Here is a 21,827-nt window from a genome sequence, read left to right as displayed (position 1 = left end):
ACAGAGTCGACCACGTGGTCGACCACGGAGTTAGCCACAGAGTCAGCCGCAGAGTCAACCACGGAGTCAGCTGGAGAGTCAGCCGCAGAGTCAGCTACGGAGTCAACCACAGAGTCAACCACAGAGTCAGCTACGGAGTCAGCTACAGAATCAACCACGGAGTCAGCTACAGAGTCAACCACGGGGTTAGCTACGGAGTCAGCCGGAGAGTCGACCACGTGGTCGACCATTGAGTCAGCCACAGAGTCAGCCACAGAGTCAACCACGGAGTTAGCTACAGAGTCAACCACGGAGTCAGCTACAGAGTCAACCACAGAGTCAACCACGGAGTTAGCTACAGAGTCAACTACAGAGTCAGCTACAGAGTCAACCACGGAGTCAGCTACAGAGTCAACCACAGAGTCAACCACGGAGTTAGCTACAGAGTCAACCACAGAGTCAACCACAGAGTCAACCACGGAGTTAGCTACAGAGTCAACCACAGAGTCAGCCACGGAGTCAGCTACAGAGTCAACCACAGAGTCAACCACGGAGTCAGCTACAGAGTCAACCACAGAGTCAACCACAGAGTCAACCACATAGTCAACCACGGGGTTAGCTACAGAGTCAACCACAGAGTCAACCACGGAGTTAGCTACAGAGTCAACCACGGAGTCAACCACAGAGTCAACCACAGAGTCAACCACAGAGTCAACCACAGAGTCAACCACGGAGTTAGCTACAGAGTCAACCACGGAGTCAGCTACAGAGTCAACCACAGAGTCAGCCACGGAGTCAGCCACAGAGTCAACCACAGAGTCAACCACAGAGTCAACCACGGGGTTAGCTACGGAGTCAGCAGCTCTGTGGCCAGGGTGACCAGGGTGACGAGTGAGACCACGTGACCCAGGTGACGAAGGTGACCAGGGTGACCAAGGTGACCAGGGTGACCAGGGTGACGAGTGTAACCAGGGTGACCAGGGTGACCAGGGTGACGAGTGTAACCAGGGTGACCAGGGTGACGAGTGAGACCACGTGACCCAGGTGACGAAGGTGACCAGGGTGACGAGGTTGACCAGGGTGACCAGGGTGACCAGGGTGACGAGTGTAACCAGGGTGACCAGGGTGACGAGTGAGACCACGTGACCCAGGTGACGAAGGTGACCAGGGTGACCAAGGTGACCAGGGTGACCAGGGTGACGAGTGTAACCAGGATGACCAGGGTGACCAGGGTGACGAGTGTAACCAGGGTGACCAGGGTGACGAGTGAGACCACGTGACCCAGGTGACGAAGGTGACCAGGGTGACCAAGGTGACCAGGGTGACCAGGGTGACGAGTGTAACCAGGATGACCAGGGTGACCAGGGTGACGAGCTTGACCAGGGTGGCCAGGGTGACCAGGGTGACCAGGGTGACCAGGGTGACGAGTGAGACCACGTGACCCAGGTGACCCAGGTGACGAAGGTGAACAGGGTGAGGAGGGTGACCAGGGTGACGAGCTTGACCAGGGTGACCAGGGTGACCAGGGTGACCAGGGTGACGAGGTTGACCAGGGTGACCAGGGTGACCAGGGTGACGAGGTTGACCAGGGTGATGAGGTTGACCAGGGTGATGAGGTTGACCAGGGTGACCAGGGTGACCAGGGTGACCAGGGTGACCAGGGTGACGAGGTTGACCAGGGTGACCAGGGTGGCCAGGGTGATGAGGTTGACCAGGGTGACCAGGGTGATGAGTGTAACCAGGGTGACCAGGGTGACAAGTGAGACCACGTGACCCAGGTGACGAAGGTGACCAGGGTGACGAGGTTGACCAGGGTGACCAGGGTGACCAGGGTGACGAGTGTAACCAGGGTGACGAGGTTGACGAGTGAGACCACGTGACCCAGGTGACGAGGTTGACCAGGGTGACCAGAGTGACCAGGGTGACCAGTGTGACCAGGGTGACGAGTGTAACCAGGGTGACCAGGGTGACGAGGTTGACCAGGGTGACCAGGGTGACGAGTGTAACCAGTGTAACCAGGGTGACCAGGGTGACCAGGGTGACCAGGGTGACGAGTGTAACCAGGGTGACCAGGGTGACCAGGTTGACCAGGGTGACCAGGGTGACGAGTTTAACCAGGGTGACCAGGGTGACCAGGGTGACGAGTGTAACCAGGGTGACCAGGGTGACAAGTGAGACCACGTGACCCAGGTGACGAAGGTGACCAGGGTGACAAGGTTGACCAGGGTGACCAGGGTGACCAGGGTGACGAGTGTAACCAGGGTGACGAGGTTGACGAGTGAGACCACGTGACCCAGGTGACGAGGTTGACCAGGGTGACCAGAGTGACCAGGGTGACCAGTGTGACCAGGGTGACGAGTGTAACCAGGGTGACCAGTGTGACGAGGTTGACCAGGGTGACCAGGGTGACGAGTGTAACCAGTGTAACCAGGGTGACCAGGGTGACCAGGGTGACCAGGGTGACGAGTGTAACCAGGGTGACCAGGGTGACCAGGTTGACCAGGGTGAGGAGTGTAACCAGGGTGACCAGGGTGACGAGGTTGCCCAGGGTGACGAGGTTGCCCAGGGTGACCAGGGTGACCAGGGTGACGAGGTTGCCCAGGGTGACCAGGGTGACCAGGGTGACAAGTGTAACCAGGGTAACCAGGGTGACCAGGGTGACGAGGTTGCCCAGGGTGACCAGGGTGACGAGGTTGCCCAGGGTGACGAGGTTGATCAGGGTGACGAGTGTAACCAGGGTGACCAGGGTGATCAGGGTGACGAGTGTGACCAGGGTGACCAGGGTGACCAGGGTGACGAGTGTAACCAGGGTGACCAGGGTGACCAGGGTGACGAGTGTAACCAGGGTGACCAGGGTGATGAGTGTAACCAGGGTGACCAGGGTGACGAGTGTAACCAGGGTGACGAGTGTAACCAGGGTGACCAGGGTGATGAGTGTAACCAGGGTGACCAGGGTGACCAGGGTGACGAGTGTAACCAGGGTGATGAGTGTAACCAGGGTGACCAGGGTGACCAGGGTGACGAGTGTAACTAGGGTGACCAGGGTGACGAGGTTGCCCAGGGTGACCAGGGTGACCAGGGTGACAAGTGTAACCAGGGTGACGAGTGTAACCAGGGTGAACAGGTTGACCAGGGTGACGAGGTTGACCAGGGTGACCAGGGTGATGAGTGTAACCAGGGTGACCAGGGTGACCAGGGTGACGAGTGTAACCAGGGTGATGAGTGTAACCAGGGTGACCAGGGTGACCAGGGTGATGAGTGTAACTAGGGTGACCAGGGTGACGAGGTTGCCCAGGGTGACCAGGGTGACCAGGGTGACGAGTGTAACCAGGGTGACGAGTGTAACCAGGGTGACCAGGTTGACCAGGGTGACGAGGTTGACCAGGGTGACCAGGGTGATGAGTGTAACCAGGGTGACCAGGGTGACCAGGGTGACGAGTGTAACCAGGGTGACCAGGGTGACTAGGGTGACGAGGTTGCCCAGGGTGACCAGGGTGACGAGGTTGCCCAGGGTGACCAGGGTGACCAGGGTGACGAGGTTGCCCAGGGTGACCAGGGTGACAAGTGTAACCAGGGTAACCAGGGTGACCAGGGTGACGAGGTTGCCCAGGGTGACCAGGGTGACGAGGTTGCCCAGGGTGACGAGGTTGACCAGGGTGACGAGTGTAACCAGGGTGACCAGGGTGACCAGGGTGACGAGTGTGACCAGGGTGACCAGGGTGACCAGGGTGACGAGGTTGCCCAGGGTGACCAGGGTGACGAGTGTAACCAGGGTGACCAGGGTGACGAGTGTAACCAGGGTGACGAGTGTAACCAGGGTGACCAGGGTGATGAGTGTAACCAGGGTGACCAGGGTGACCAGGGTGACGAGTGTAACCAGGGTGACGAGTGTAACCAGGGTGACCAGGGTGAGGAGTGTAATCAGGGTGACCAGGGTGACGAGTGTAACCAGGGTGACCAGGGTGACGAGGTAGACCAGGGTGACGAGTGTAACCAGGGTGACCAGGGTGATGAGTGTAACCAGGGTGACCAGGGTGACCAGGGTGACGAGTGTAACCAGGGTGACGAGTGTAACCAGGGTGACCAGGGTGACGAGGTTGCCCAGGGTGACCAGGGTGACCAGGGTGACGAGTGTAACCAGGGTGACCAGGGCACCTGCTTCATCCAGATGTTGGAGACGATTTGTTCGCGGTAGTTGGACAGGAAGGGCCCCATGTATGAGAGGAAAGCGGCCGCCATGAGGCAGTCGCCCACCACGAAGCCCAAGTCCACCTCCAGGCCCTGCGACAAAGATCACCGCACCGTGTCGCCTTCACAGCGTAGCGCTAACCACTACTACACTACCGCTCCCCACACACACAACAACAACAACAACCGCCATTCGCCACTAAGTGGCGGTGACGTCACCACGACGCTTGTGCCAGGCTATGTGCACCCTGAGGCCACGTGAAGTGTCGAACGCCCGCTGGCAGGAGGTCACGGGGCAGACCCAGGTGCCACGGGTCGACTGACTGAGATGACTGGCTGATGCACCACCTGTGCCCCCTACTGTGCCAACCTGCTGTGCTTTAGCCACCCGGCGCTCCGCTCGCTGTTGTGAGCGTTGCTCCTCCGCCCTCCGTTGTTGTTGGAGGGCGACTGCCTCCAACTGCCCAGTAGCATCCTTCACGAGCCTCCTCCACAGAGGCCGATCTTGACACCGCTGGTACCAGTCATCGGCAAGTCCACTCAGCTCCATGTCCTCCTGTACCACATCACTCCATCTCTTCTCTAGCCCGTGCCGCGCCCGCTTAGCCCCCTCAATCCGGCCAAACAAAAGCTGTTTCGGCATGCGGTGGCTGGGCATGCGGGCTACATGACCCAGCCATCGCAGCCTTGCCTGCCGGAGGAGCTCACCGATGGGACCCTGCCCAGATCTTTCAAGGATTTGTGAGCTCCTCACACAATCCAGTCTGGTTAAACCCAGGATGGATCGTAGGCAGGCCAGCCTAAATGTTTCTAACCGGCGAAGATGTTCCATTAGGGGGGTCCACGTTTCGCAAGCGTAGAGAAGGGAGGGAATGACCGTGGCCGAGAAGACCTGAAGCTTAGTGCGGAGCGACAGACCAGGTAGCTTCCACACAGCGTTACGCAACCGATGAAAAGTTATTGCCGCTCGACTGATTCGGAGTGAGACCTCTGCTGTTAAACTGGAGCCAGTCATAAGCACACTGCCCAGGTATGGGAAACTCTCCACTCTCTCCACAACTGCCCCATCACCGATTGGGAGTTGTGGGGGTGGAGTGTCCGATGGTACAAAATACCCAGGCAGGTGCTTAGTTTTGGTGGGGCTGATGGTAAGGCCCCACCTCTTAGTGGCACGCTCCAGTCTCAGCAGCAGCGTCTCCAACTCCTCCTCTGACTGAGCAGCTATTACCAAGTCATCAGCATACATAACGTGGTTGAGCAATAGGGAGCCATCCCTTGACCGCACCCGGGCATCGATTAGCCTCCCATTATATCTGTACCATATGGAGATTCCCCCGGTACAGCTATTGAAGGCTTCACGAACTACGTGGTCAAAATAGATGTTAAATAATGTGGGAGCCAGAGGACATCCCTGTCGCACCCCAAGGTGTACAGGGAATGGCTCTGACTCCCGGCCACGTAGTTTTACCCGGGCCCGCTCACCATCATGAAGGTCCTTAATGATCGTGAGCAGAGGGTCAGGTACTCCAAAAGCACGAAGAACGACCCAGAGCCCAGGCCTACTGATGGTATCATAGGCCTTGACCAGGTCAATAAAGCAGAGATGTAGGTCTTGTTGGAATTCCCTACACCTCTGCTGTAGCAGACGGACAGAAAATATGGCATCTGTGCAGGACCGCCCTTTCCTGAAACCACATTGGGGCTCCGCAAGCCTCTCCTCAGCGTGCCTGGCAAGGCGATGCTGAATAATCCTTGCCAGGACCTTTCCCGGCACACTGAGGAGTGAGATGCCCCTGTAGTTGTTACAGTCTGTGCGGTCCCCCTTCTTAAAAAGGGGGACCACCAGGGCATCCTTCCAATCCTGCGGAACCCGTCCAGTGGTCCAGACTGTTGTTATGATGTCATATAGGGCAGTCTGTGCACAAACGCCACCCTCCCTCAGCATTTCGCTTGGGAGATCATCTCTGCCCGCTGCCTTTCCTGGTCTCAGACTCCGGATCGCCTTCAATACTTCCTCAGCAGATGGCACCTCAGCCAGCCACTCACAGGGGGTGACTTCATCCAATATTTGAGGCACCGCAGCCTCAGCAGGGTCATCCTCACTTTGTGCCACGATGTTTTCCTGGCTGAGGGATTTTCCCTCCCCCAGGACCTCACAGAAATGCTCAGCAAATCTGCGAACCTGTTCCTGGGGGTCGGAAATTGGATCACCGTTTTTTCCCCTAATGATGGTAATAGGTGTGGCGCTGCAGGTTACTTTTTTGATAGAGTTAAATAGAGATTTGTGATCACGGGCCACTGAGGCAGACTCCATCTCCTCAGCAACCCGCGACCACCACCCATCCTTGCAGCGCCTCACGGCTCTCCGAACCTCTGAGCGAAGGCTGCGGTAAGCCCCCTCATTCTCTGACGTGGGATTCTGTAGCCGATGACAGTGGGCCTGTCGCTTTTTCTCAACCATCGTGAACAACTTCTCTGTCATCCAGGGTGTCTGGGGAGGTCTGGACCGCGTACCCAAAGCAGCCATTGCAGCTGCATGAGTCACAGTCCTAAACCTCGCCCATTTACTCTCGACATCAGGAGGAGTCGGGGACGATACCAATCCCAGCCGCAAGCGATGATGAAATTCTCGCTTGCAACACACACACACACATACACACATACATACACACACACATACACACAGACACACACATACACACACATACATACACAGACACACACATACACACACACAGACACACACAGACACCAACACATACACACACAGACACACACATACACACACATACACACATACATACACACACACATACACACACACACACACATATACACACAGACACACACAGACACACACATACACACACACACATACACACATATACACACATACACACACACACATACACACACACATACACACACACGTACACACACACACACAGACACACCCACACACATACACACACACATACACACGTACACACAGACACCCACACACATACACACACATACACACACACACATACACACATACACACACACATACACACACACATACACACACACAGACACACACAGACACACACAGACACACAGACACACATACACACCCACACATACACACACATACAGACACACACGTACACACCCACACATACACACACACACACACGTACACATGTACACACACATACACACTGACACACACACTCACACACACACCTACACTTACACACACTCACACGCTCACACACCCACACATACGCACAGACACACACACTCACACACACACCTACACTTACACACACTCACACGCTCACACACGCTCACACTCCCACACATATGCACAGACACACACACGTGCACACACACCTACACTTACACACACTCACACGCTCACACACGCTCACACACCCACACATACGCTCACACACCCACACATACGCACAGACACACACACGTGCACACACACCTACACTTACACACACTCACACGCTCACACACCCACACATACGCACAGACACACACACGTGCACACATATTGTCCGGGGTGGTGGCCCAAAAGTTAGGACACATCGGGTTGTCATGTTTTGTTTTAACCGCTGGCATGAAAACAGTTTAGTCAGCACCTTGACCCTCTGTCATCACGAGTAGCTATTATTCATTTTAAGATGTTGATTCAAAAATTGGAAAAATAAATTTTACCGGAGGTGAAACTCAAGTTGATGGATTACACCGGTATCACCACACTGTGGTGCGCTACTACACCGCACCGCATCACACCGCAAAACCGCACCGCGTCACCGCACTGCGTTACCGCATCACCGCACTGCGTTAGCACACTGCATCACCGCGTCACCGCATCACTGCACCGCGTCACCGCATCACCGCATCACCGCATCAACGCGCCGCACCACAGCGGTACCACACCGCATCTCCACACTGCCCCGCACCACCGCATCACCACATCACCGCACCACCGCATTACCGCACCACCGCATCACCGCATCACCGCATCGCCGCGCCCACCTGCACGGTGAGCTCCCAGCGTGCCTTCTCCCCGGCGAGGCCGGCCACCAGGGCGCCGGCACGCTCCAACTTCACCTCCATCTCCTCGGCGCTGCGCCGGAGCTCCTCCTTCTGTGCCAGCTTCTCGTCGTACTGCCGCTTGAGCGTCTCCATGCGCTCCGTCAACTACCGGGCGAGCGGGCGGGTTGGGCAGGTGGGCAGGTGGGTGAGTGGGTGAGTGGGCAGGTGGGTGAGTGGGTGAGTGGGTGAGTGGGCGAGTGGGCAAGTGGGTGAGTGGGCGAGTAGGCAGGTGGGTGAGTAGGCAGGTGGGTGAGTGGGTGAGTGGGCAGGTGGGTGAGTGGGTGAGTGGGTGAGTGGGCGAGTGGGTGAGTGGGCGAGTAGGCAGGTGGGTGAGTGGGTGAGTGGGCAGGTGGGTGAGTGGGTGAGTGGGTGAGTGGGCGAGTGGGTGAGTGGGCGAGTAGGTAGGTGGGTGAGTGGGTGAGTGGGCAGGTGGGTGAGTGGGTGAGTGGGTGAGTGGGCGAGTGGGCAAGTGGGTGAGTGGGCGAGTAGGCAGGTGGGTGAGTAGGCAGGTGGGTGAGTGGGTGAGTGGGCAGGTGGGTGAGTGGGTGAGTGGGTGAGTGGGCGAGTGGGTGAGTGGGCGAGTAGGCAGGTGGGTGAGTGGGTGAGTGGGCAGGTGGGTGAGTGGGTGAGTGGGTGAGTGGGCGAGTGGGTGAGTGGGCGAGTAGGTAGGTGGGTGAGTGGGTGAGTGGGCAGGTGGGTGAGTGGGTGAGTGGGTGAGTGGGCGAGTGGGCAAGTGGGTGAGTGGGCGAGTAGGCAGGTGGGTGAGTAGGCAGGTGGGTGAGTGGGTGAGTGGGCAGGTGGGTGAGTGGGTGAGTGGGTGAGTGGGCGAGTGGGTGAGTGGGCGAGTAGGCAGGTGGGTGAGTGGGTGAGTGGGCAGGTGGGTGAGTGGGTGAGTGGGTGAGTGGGCGAGTGGGTGAGTGGGCGAGTAGGTAGGTGGGTGAGTGGGTGAGTGGGCAGGTGGGTGAGTGGGTGAGTGGGTGAGTGGGCGAGTGGGCAAGTGGGTGAGTGGGCGAGTAGGCAGGTGGGTGAGTAGGCAGGTGGGTGAGTGGGTGAGTGGGCAGGTGGGTGAGTGGGTGAGTGGGTGAGTGGGCGAGTGGGTGAGTGGGCGAGTAGGCAGGTGGGTGAGTGGGTGAGTGGGCAGGTGGGTGAGTGGGTGAGTGGGTGAGTGGGCGAGTGGGTGAGTGGGCGAGTAGGTAGGTGGGTGAGTGGGTGAGTGGGCAGGTGGGTGAGTGGGTGAGTGGGCAGGTGGGTGAGTGGGTGAGTGGGCAGGTGGGTGAGTGGGTGAGTGGGCAAGTGGGTGAGTGGGCGAGTAAGTGGGCGAGCGGGTGGGCAGGTGGGTGAGTGGGCGGACAGGTGGGCGAGTGTGTGGGTGGGCAGGTGGGTGAGTGGGTGAGTAGGCAGGTGAGTGGGTGAGTGGGCGTGTAAGTGGGTGAGCGGGTGGAAGGTGGGTGAGTGGGCGGGCAGGTGGGTGAGTGGGTGAGTGGGCGGGCAGGTGGGTGAGTGGGTGAGTAGGTAGGCAGGTGAGTGGGTGAGTAGGCAGGTGAGTGGGTGAGTAGGTGAGTGGGCAAGTAAGTGGGCGAGCAGGCAGGCAGGTGGGTGAGTGGGTGAGTAGGCAGGTGGGTGAGTGGATGAGTAGGCAGGTGAGTGGGTGAGTGGGTGAGTGGGCGAGTAAGTGGGCGAGCAGGCAGGCAGGTGGGTGAGTGGGTGAGTGCGTGGACAGGTAGCCGAGGGTACGTGGGAAGGAAGCGACGCAGAGGCAAAGACAAAGGTCCCCCGTGCAGCCTCTTAACAGACTGCTGGGGCAAGTGCTGTTAGTAGCGAGTAGCAACACCTGTGAAGGCTACCGGCACTGTGGCGCATGAGGGGGCGGGTGGCCACCAGCACCACGCCCGGCCGCCTTTGTCTCCCCCAGTGGCGACGTTTGCTACGCTACTCCGCGCCCGCCTACTCATTTGACCGCCGATTCGACCTCGGCGGAGGAGGCCCAGCGGCGTCGGTGGCCGTGAGCGGGAATCGAACGCCGGGGGAATCCGAAAAGCCGCGAAGCTCTTCGCCACTTCTCCCCACCCCCCCCCCCCCCAGCTCTCCACCCACCGCCCCCACTGCCCCCCACCTCTCTCAGCTTGCCCTGGGCGTCCGCCAGCGACGCCTGCTTCTCCTGCAGCTGGGCCATGGTGGCGTTGAGGCGGCTCTGCTTGGGTTCCACAATGCGGTAGATTCGCCCGTACATCTACGCAGGGACAACCATTCACCACACACACCACGTGTGTACTCGCCACACACACCACGTGTACACACACACCACGTGTACACACACACCACGTGTACACACACACCACGTGTACACACACACCACGTGTACACACACACCACGTGTGTACTCACCACACACACCACACACACCACGTGTACACTCACCACACACACCACGTGTACACTCACCACACACACACCACACATACCACGTGTACACTCACCACACACACCACGTGTACACTCACCATACACCACGTGTACACACACACCACGTGTACACACACCACACACACTACGTGTACACTCACCACACACACCACGTGTACACTCACCACACACACCACGTGTACACTCACCACACACACCACGTGTACACACACACCACGTGTACACTCACCACACACACCACGTGTACACACACACCACGTGTACACACACCACACACACTACGTGTACACTCACCACACACACCACGTGTACACTCACCACACACACCACGTGTACACTCACCACACACACCACGTGTACACACAAACCACGTGTACACTCACCACACATACACCACACACAACTCACACACCCCACACACACACACACCACACTCACACACCACACACACCCCACACACACCCCACACACACCCCACACACACCACACACACCCCACACACCACACACACCCCACACACACCACACACACACCCCACACACACCACACCCACACACCACACACACACCCCACACACACCACACACCCCCCACACACACCACACACACCACACCAACACACCACACACGCACCCCACACACACACCACACCCACCCCACACACCCCACACACCCCACACACAACACACGTTACACAAACCACACACCCCACACACCACACCCCACACGCACACCACACACACACACCCCACACACACCACACTCACACACCACACACAAACCCCACACACACACCCCCCACACACACACCACACACACACCCCACACCCACCCCACACACACCCCACACACGCACCCCACACACACCCCACACACACCCCACACACACCCCACACCCACCCCACACACACCCCACACACTCCACACACCCCACACACACACACCACACACACACCACACACCACACACACACAACACACCCACCCCACACACACACCACACCCCCCCCACACACAACACCCCACGCACCACACCCACACACACCACACTCACACCCCACACACACACACCACACCCACCCCCCCCCACACACACACCCCACGCACCACACACATGAACTAACAAATGAGCTAACGAATGCAATAACGGACGAGCTAACGAATGAGCTAACGAACGATCGAACGAGCGAACGAAGCAAAGGCAAGACACACACCCCACACACACCCCACACACACCACACACAACACACGTCACACAAACCACACACCCCACACACACACACCACACAAACCCCACACACAACACACACCACACACACACCCCACACACACACAAACACAACTCACACACCCCACACACACACACACCCCACACACACACACCCCACACACACCCCACACCTACCCCACACACACCCCACACACACCACACAAACCCCACACACAACACAAGTTACACAAACCTCACACACAACACACACCACACACACACACCCCACACACCCACACACCACACCCCACACAACACACCCCACACACACACACACCACACCCACCCCCCACACACACACACACCCCACACACACACCCCGAACACCACACACATGAACTAACGAATGCGCTAACGAACGAGCTAATGGACGAGCTAACGAACGAGCGAGCGAGCGAGTGATCGAACGAGCGAGCGAAGCAAAGGCAAGCAGCTTCACCTCCATGGCGCGCACCCACATGCAGAGGGAACGCGCCGCTCCGGACACGTTGCCGATGATGTCGGGCTGGAAGTCGGGCTGGGCACAGTAGTGGCCGATCTTCTTGAGCACGCGCTCCGAGATGTTGTCCCGGTCGAAGTTGGCGAGCTGCTTGATGAAGTTCTGGTCGCCTGCGGGCCGAGAAATAGACGGGGTGTGGGTGGGTGGGTGGGTGGCGGTGGTGGTGGTGGTGGTGGTGGTGGCGGTGATGGTGGCGGTGGTGGTGCCGATGGCGACGGTGCCGAAGATGATGACGATGTTGCTGATGACGATGTTGCTGATGACGATGGTGCTGATGATGATGATGATGACTATGTTGCCGATGACGATGATGACGATGACGATGATGGCGATGACGATGTTGCTGATGACGATGTTGCTGATGACGATGTTGCCGATGATGATGGTGCTGATGACGATGGTGCTGATGATGATGGTGCTGATGACGATGGTGCTGATGACGATGGTGCTGATGATGATGGTGCTGATGACGATGGTGCTGATGACGATGACGATGGTGCCGATGGCGATGTTGCCGAAGATGATGACGATGTTGCTGATGACGATGGTGCTGATGATGATGATGATGAATATGTTGCCGACGACGACGATGGTGATGACGATGTTGCTGATGACGATGGCGCTGATGACGATGATGGCGATGATGACGATGGCGATGATGATGATGGTGCCGATGATGATGATGGCGATGATGATGATGGCACCGATGGCGATGTTGCCGATGACGATGATGATGGTGCCGATGACGATGACGATGATGGCGATGACGATGGTGCCGATGACGACGACGATGGTGCCGATGATGATGGTGCTGATGATGGTGCCGATGACGATGGTGGCCATGGCGATGATGCCGATGACGATGATGACGACGATGATGATGTTGCCGATGACGATGACGATGATGGCGATGACGATGATGGCGATGACGATGTTGCCGATGACGACGATGACGACGATGACGACGATGACGACGATGTTGCCGATGGCGACGGCGCCGCCCTCACTCAGCTGGCGCTTGGCCTCGGCCCAGGTGGGTTCGCCGCCTCTGAGGATCATCACGGCCTGCATCACCGTCTCCACGAGGGGCGGGGGACGGCCGTACGACTTGATCTCTGTCATGTCCCGCTTGTTCAGAGACTCCAGCGCCTGGGGGCGGGGGGGGAGAGGGGAGGGGGGGGAGGGGGGAGGGGGGGAGGGGGGTGAGTGGGTGGAGGGGGAGGGGGGGAGGGGGGAGGGGGGTGAGTGGGTGGAGGAGGGAGGGGGGGAGAGGGGAGGGGGGTGAGTGGGTGGAGGAGGGAGGGGACGGCCGTACGACTTGATCTCTGTCATGTCCCGCTTGTTCAGAGACTCCAGCGCCTGGGGGCGGGGGGGGTGGGTGGGGGGGGGAGGGGGGTGAGTGGGTGGAGGGGGGTGAGTGGGTGGAGGGGGGAGGGGGGGAGGGGGGGAGAGGGAGGGGGGGAGAGAGGGGGGTGAGTGGGTGGAGGGGGGAGGGGACGGCCGTACGACTTGATCTCTGTCATGTCCCGCTTGTTCAGAGACTCCAGCGCCTGGGGGCGGGGGAGGGGGGGTGGGGGGGGAGGGGGGAGGGGGGGAGAGGGGGGTGAGTGGGTAGAGGGGGGAGAGGGAGGGGGGAGAGGGAGGGGGGGAGAGGGAGGGGGGTGAGTGGGTGGAGGGGCGGGGGACGGCCGTACGACTTGATCTCTGTCATGTCCCGCTTGTTCAGAGACTCCAGCGCCTGGGGGCGGGGGGGGGAGGAGTGGGTGGAGGAGGGAGGGGGGAGAGGGGAGGGGGGAGGGGGAGAGGGAGGGGGGGAGAGGGAGGGGGGTGAGTGGGTGGAGGGGGGAGGGGGGGAGGGGGGAGGGGGGAGGGGGGGAGGGGGAGGGGTGAGTGGGTGGAGGGGGGAGGGGGGAGAGGGGGAGAGGAGGGGGTGAGTGGGTGGAGGGGGGAGGGGGGGGGGGGGAGAGGGAGGGGGGGGAGTGGGTGGAGGGGGGGGAGAGGGGGGTGAGTGGGTGGAGGGGGGAGGGTTGGAGGGGTGAGGGGGGAGAGGGAGGGGGGGAGTGGGTGGAGGGGGAGAGAGGGGGGTTAGTGGGTGGAGGGGGGGAGTGGGTGGAGGGGGGGAGAGGGGGAGAGGCAGGGGGGGGAGAGGGAGGGGGGGGATGAGAGGGTGGTGAGGGGGTGGAGGGGTGAGTGGATGGAGGAGAGGGGGGGAGGGGGGGAGAGGGGAGGAGTGGGTGGAGGGGGGAGGGGGGGAGGTGGGTGAGGGGGTGGAGGGATGGCAAAGTTTTCGTGAATTGATCGATCCAGGGTGATTGCTCAAATCCGGCGTGACTGATCGAGGGTGATTGACCGATCGACCGAGCGTGACCGATCAAGCGTGGTTGACCGATCGATCGAGCGTGACTGACTGATGAATCGAGCGTGATCGATCGATCGAGCGTGATCGATCAAGCTCGATCGATCAGTCAATCACGCTTGATCGGTCACGCTCGATCGCGATCGATCGATCGATCGATGTCAGCGTACCGCCCCCGACGGAGGGGGGAGGGGGGTGTGGGCACCTTCATGGCCTCCTCGAGGGCCGGCAGCGCCTCGTCCAGGTCCCGCTGGGCGTTCTGAGCCCAGCGCCTTGCACTTGGCCTCCTCCAGCGAAATCCGCTCGCTGTGAGCCACCACGGCCTGCACCGTAATGACAGCGGCAGTGACAACGACAACGACGACGACGACAATGACAACGACAACAATGACAACGACAACAATGACAACAACAATGACAACAACAACAATGACAACAACAACAATGACAGCGGCAGTGACAACGACAATGACGACAACGCCAATGACAACCGACAACAATGACAACAACAATGACGACAACAACAATGACAACGACAACAATGACAACAACAACAATAATAACAACGACAACAATGACAACAACAATGACAACAACAACAATGACAACAACAACAATGACAGCGGCAGTGACAACGACAATGACGACAACAACAATGACAACGACAACAATGACAACAACAATGACAACAACAACAATGAGAAACAACAACAATGACAGCGGCAGTGACAACGACAATGACGACAACGACAATGACAACGACAACAATGACAACAACAATGACAACAACAACAATGAGAACAACAACAATGACAGCGGCAGTGACAACGACAATGACGACAACGACAATGACAACGACAACAATGACAACAACAATGACAACAACAACAATGAGAACAACAACAATGACAGCGGCAGTGACAACGACAATGACGACAACGACAATAACAACGACAACAATGACAACAAAAATGACAACAACAACAATGACAACAACAACAATGACAGCGGCAGTGACAACGACAATGACAACAACAATGACAACGACAACAATGACAACAACAATGACAACAACAACAATGAGAACAACAACAATGACAGCGGCAGTGACAACGACAATGACGACAACAACAATGACAACGACAACAATGACAACAACAATGACAACAACAACAATGAGAACAACAACAATGACAGCGGCAGTGACAACGACAATGACGACAACAACAATGACAACGACAACAATGACAACAAAAATGACAACAACAACAATGACAACAACAACAATGACAGCGGCAGTGACAACGACAATGACAACAACAATGACAACGACAACAATGACAACAACAATGACAACAACAACAATGAGAACAACAACAATGACAGCGGCAGTGACAACGACAATGACGACAACGACAATGACAACGACAATAATGACAACAACAATGACAACAACAACAATGAGAACAACAACAATGACAGCGGCAGTGACAATGACAATGACGACAACGACAATGACAACGACAACAATGACAACAACAATGACAACAACAACAATGAGAACAACAACAATGACAGCGGCAGTGACAACGACAATGACGACAACGACAATGACAACGACAACAATGACAACAACAACAATGACAACGACAATGACGACAACGACAATGACAACGACAACAATGACAACAACAACAACAATAACAACGACAACGACGACAACAACAATGACAACAACAACAATGACAGCGGCAGTGACAACGACAACGACGACGACGACAATGACAACGACAACAATGACAACGACAACAATGACAACAACAATGACAACAACAACAATGACAACAACAACAATGACAGCGGCAGTGACAACGACAATGACGACAACGACAATGACAACGACAACAATGACAACAACAATGACGACAACAACAATGACAACGACAACAATGACAACAACAACAATAATAACAACGACAACAATGACAACAACAATGACAACAACAACAATGACAACAACAACAATGACAGCGGCAGTGACAACGACAATGACGACAACAACAATGACAACGACAACAATGACAACAACAATGACAACAACAACAATGAGAACAACAACAATGACAGCGGCAGTGACAACGACAATGACGACAACGACAATGACAACGACAACAATGACAACAACAATGACAACAACAACAATGAGAACAACAACAATGACAGCGGCAGTGACAACGACAATGACGACAACGACAATGACAACGACAACAATGACAACAACAATGACAACAACAACAATGAGAACAACAACAATGACAGCGGCAGTGACAACGACAATGACGACAACGACAATAACAACGACAACAATGACAACAAAAATGACAACAACAACAATGACAACAACAACAATGACAGCGGCAGTGACAACGACAATGACAACAACAATGACAACGACAACAATGACAACAACAATGACAACAACAACAATGAGAACAACAACAATGACAGCGGCAGTGACAACGACAATGACGACAACAACAATGACAACGACAACAATGACAACAACAATGACAACAACAACAATGAGAACAACAACAATGACAGCGGCAGTGACAACGACAATGACGACAACAACAATGACAACGACAACAATGACAACAAAAATGACAACAACAACAATGACAACAACAACAATGACAGCGGCAGTGACAACGACAATGACAACAACAATGACAACGACAACAATGACAACAACAATGACAACAACAACAATGAGAACAACAACAATGACAGCGGCAGTGACAACGACAATGACGACAACGACAATGACAACGACAATAATGACAACAACAATGACAACAACAACAATGAGAACAACAACAATGACAGCGGCAGTGACAATGACAATGACGACAACGACAATGACAACGACAACAATGACAACAACAATGACAACAACAACAATGAGAACAACAACAATGACAGCGGCAGTGACAACGACAATGACGACAACGACAATGACAACGACAACAATGACAACAACAACAATGACAACGACAATGACGACAACGACAATGACAACGACAACAATGACAACAACAACAACAATAACAACGACAACGACGACAACAACAATGACAACAACAACAATGACAGCGGCAGTGACAACGACAACGACGACAACAACAACAATGACAACAACAATGACAACGACAACAACAATGACAACGACGACAACAACAATGACAACGACGACAACAACAATGACAACGACAACAATGACAACAACAACAATGACAATGACAACAATGACAACAACAACAATGACAACGACAATGACAACAACAATGACAACGACAATGACAACGACAATGACAACAACAATGACAACAACAATGACAACGACAATGACAACAACAACAATGACAACAACAATGACAACGACAATGACAACAACAACAATGACAACAACAATGACAACGACAATGACAACAACAATGACAACAACAACAATGACAACAACAATGACAACGACAACAATGACAACGACAACAATGACAACAACAACAATGACAACAACAATGACAACAACAATGACAACAACAACAATGACAACGACAACAATGACAACAACAACAACAACAATGACAACAACAATGACAACGACAACAATGACAACAACAACAATAACAACAACGACAATGACAACGACAATGACAACAACAATGAAAATGACAATGACAATGACAACGACAACATAGACATACAGAGAGACCCATAGACTTACACAGAGACCCATAGACATACAGAGAGACCCATAGACTTACACAGAGACCCATAGACATACAGAGAGACCCATAGACTTACACAGAGACCCATAGACATACAGAGAGACCCATAGACATACAAAGAGACCCATAGACATACACAGAGACCCATTGACATACAGAGAGACCCATAGACATACAAAGAGACCCATAGACATACATAGAGACCCATAGACTTACACAGAGACCCATAGACATACAGAGAGACCCATAGACATACAGAGAGACCCATAGACTTACACAGAGACCCATAGACATACATAGAGACCCATAGATATACAAAGAGACCCATAGACTTACACAGAGACCCATAGACATACAGAGAGACTCATAGACATACATAGAGACCCATAGACATACACAGAGACCCATAGACATACATAGAGACCCATAGACTTACACAGAGACCCATAGACATACAGAGAGACCCATAGACATACAGAGAGACCCATAGACTTACACAGAGACCCATAGACATACATAGAGACCCATAGATATACAAAGAGACCCATAGACTTACACAGAGACCCATAGACATACAGAGAGACTCATAGACATACATAGAGACCCATAGACATACACAGAGACCCATAGACATACATAGAGACCCATAAACTTACACAGAGACGCATAGACATACAGAGAGACCCATAGACATACAGAGAGACCCATAGACTTACACAGAGACCCATAGACATACATAGAGACCCATAGATATACAAAGAGACCCATAGACTTACACAGAGACCCATAGACATACAGAGAGACTCATAGACATACATAGAGACCCATAGACATACACAGAGACCCATAGACATACATAGAGACCCATAGACTTACACAGAGACCCATAGACATACACAGAGACCCATAGACATACATAGAGACCCACAGACATACTTAGAGACTCATAGACATACATAGAGACCCATAGACATACAGAGAGACTCATAGAAATACATAGAGATGCATAGACATACACAGAGACCCATAGACTTACACAGAGACCCATAGACATACATAGAGACCCACAGACCTACATACACTCCCATAGACTTACATAGAGACCCACAGACCTACATACAGTCCCATAGAGTTACATAGAGACCCACAGACATACATAGAGACCCACAGACATAAATAGAGACCCACAGACCTACATACAGTCCCATAGACTTACATAGAGACCCACAGACCTACATGCAGTCCCATAGACTTACACAGAGACCCACAGACCTACATACAGTCCCATAGACTTACATAGAGACCCACAGACCTAAATACAGTCCCATAGACTTACACAGAGACCCACAGACCTACATACAGTCCCATAGACTTACATAGAGACCCACAGACCTACATAGAGACCCACAGACATACACAGAGACCCACAGACCTACATACATTCCCATAGACTTACATAGAGACCCACAGACATACACAGAGACCCACAGACATACACAGAGACCCACAGACCTACATACAGTCCCATAGACTTACACAGAGACCCACAGACCTACATACACTCCCATAGACTTACATAGAGACCCACAGACCTACATACAGTCCCATAGACTTACATAGAGACCCACAGACATACATAGAGACCCACAGACATACACAGAGACCCACAGACCTACATACAGTCCCATAGACTTACATAAAGACCCACAGACCTACATACAGTCCCATAGACTTACACAGAGACCCACAGGCCTGCATACAGTCCCATAGACTTACACAGAGACCCACAGACCTACATACAGTCCCATAGACTTACACAGAGACCCACAGACCCCTATACAGTCCCATAGACTTACACAAAGACCCACAGACCTACATACAGTCCCATAGACTTACACAGAGACCCACAGACCTACATACAGTCCCATAGACTTACACAGAGACCCACAGACCTACATACAGTCCCATAGACTTACACAGAGATCCACAGACCTACATACAGTCCCATAGACATACACAGAGACCCACAGACCTACATACACTCCCATAGACTTACACAGAGACCCACAGACCTACATACAGTCCCATAGACTTACATAGAGACCCACAGACATACCCAGAGACCCACAGACCTACATACAGTCCCATAGACTTACACAGAGACCCACAGACATACACAGAGACCCACAGACCTACATACAGTCCCATAGACTTACATAGAGACCCACAGACATACACAGAGACCCACAGACATACACAGAGACCCACAGACCTACATACAGTCCCATAGACTTACATAGAGACCCGTACAGGAGGTATGGGGGAGGGTATGGGATGGGATTGGGGGGGGGGGGTGATAGGGGGGGTATGAGGGGGGATGGGATGGGGGGGGGGATGGGGTACGAGGGGGGGGGGTGATGGGGGGGATGGGGGGGGTGATTGGGGGTAGGGTACGGGGAGGGGGGTACGGGGGTGGAGCGACGACGACCCCTCCCCCCCCCCCCCCCCCCCCCCCCCCCACCCCCCCCCCACCCCCCCCACCCCCCCACCGCCCCCCCCACCGCCCCTCCCCCCGCACCTTCTGCTGCTCGTCGGCCTCCCGCTTCTGCCGCACGATCACCACGAGGTACTCCTCGCACTGCCGCTGGAGGTCGGCGACCTGCCCCTTGGCCTCCTCCAGCCGCGCTCGCATGGCCTCCACCTTGCGGCTCGTGTCGCCGACCTTGTGCAGGCCGCTGTGCAGCTTGCTCAGCTGCAGGCCCAGCTCGCGACGCTTCTCCGTCAGCAGCCTGTCGTGAGCGGTGGTAGTCAGCGGCGGTAGTCGGCGGTGGTAGTTGGCGGTGGTAGTTGGTGGTGGTAGTTGGTGGTGGTGGTAGTTGGTGGTGGTAGTTAGCGGTGGTAGTTAGTGGTGGTAGTTGGCGGTGGTAGTTAGCGGCGGTAGTTAGTGGCGGTAGTTAGCGGCGGTAGTCAGCGGTGGTAGTTGGTGGTGGTAGTTGGTGGTGGTAGTTGGCGGTGGTAGTTGGCGGTGGTAGTTGGCGGTGGTAGTTGGCGGTGGGAGTTGGTGGTGGTAGTTGGCGGCGGTAGTTGGCGGTGGTAGTTGGTGGTGGTAGTTGGTGGTGGTAGTTGGTGGTGGTAGTTAGCGGTGGTAGTTGGCGGTGGTAGTTGGCGGTGGTAGTTGGCGGTGGTAGTTAGCGGCGGTAGTTAGCGGCGGTAGTTGGCGGTGGTAG

The 21,827-nt window shown here is 55.2% G+C and overlaps 2 protein-coding genes across 2 annotated transcripts in view; one reads left to right on the top strand and one right to left on the bottom strand.

Moving 5' to 3' along the window:
* LOC116956757 (dynein axonemal heavy chain 2) overlaps positions 1 to 21,827 on the bottom strand; it is a 464,532-nt gene that overhangs the window by 91,508 nt on the left and 351,197 nt on the right. Inside the window, 8 exon segments of the mRNA XM_076057989.1 lie at positions 4,135 to 4,260; positions 8,203 to 8,367; positions 10,376 to 10,492; positions 12,394 to 12,563; positions 13,461 to 13,602; positions 15,015 to 15,074; positions 15,076 to 15,132; positions 21,179 to 21,389. Of these exon segments, the coding sequence (XP_075914104.1) occupies positions 4,135 to 4,260; positions 8,203 to 8,367; positions 10,376 to 10,492; positions 12,394 to 12,563; positions 13,461 to 13,602; positions 15,015 to 15,074; positions 15,076 to 15,132; positions 21,179 to 21,389 (1,048 nt within the window).
* LOC142907956 (uncharacterized) overlaps positions 1 to 21,827 on the top strand; it is a 224,622-nt gene that overhangs the window by 133,014 nt on the left and 69,781 nt on the right. The window lies entirely within an intron of this gene.

Source organism: Petromyzon marinus (assembly GCF_048934315.1).
Source record: "Petromyzon marinus isolate PM22_M1 ecotype Great Lakes invasive population chromosome 67 unlocalized genomic scaffold, UKy_Petmar_22M1.pri1.0 chr67_unloc.3, whole genome shotgun sequence".
Taxonomy (NCBI): Eukaryota; Metazoa; Chordata; class Hyperoartia; order Petromyzontiformes; family Petromyzontidae; genus Petromyzon; species Petromyzon marinus.
The sequence above is the reverse complement of the archived record's forward strand: the minus strand, read 5'-3'. Positions and strand labels throughout refer to the sequence as shown.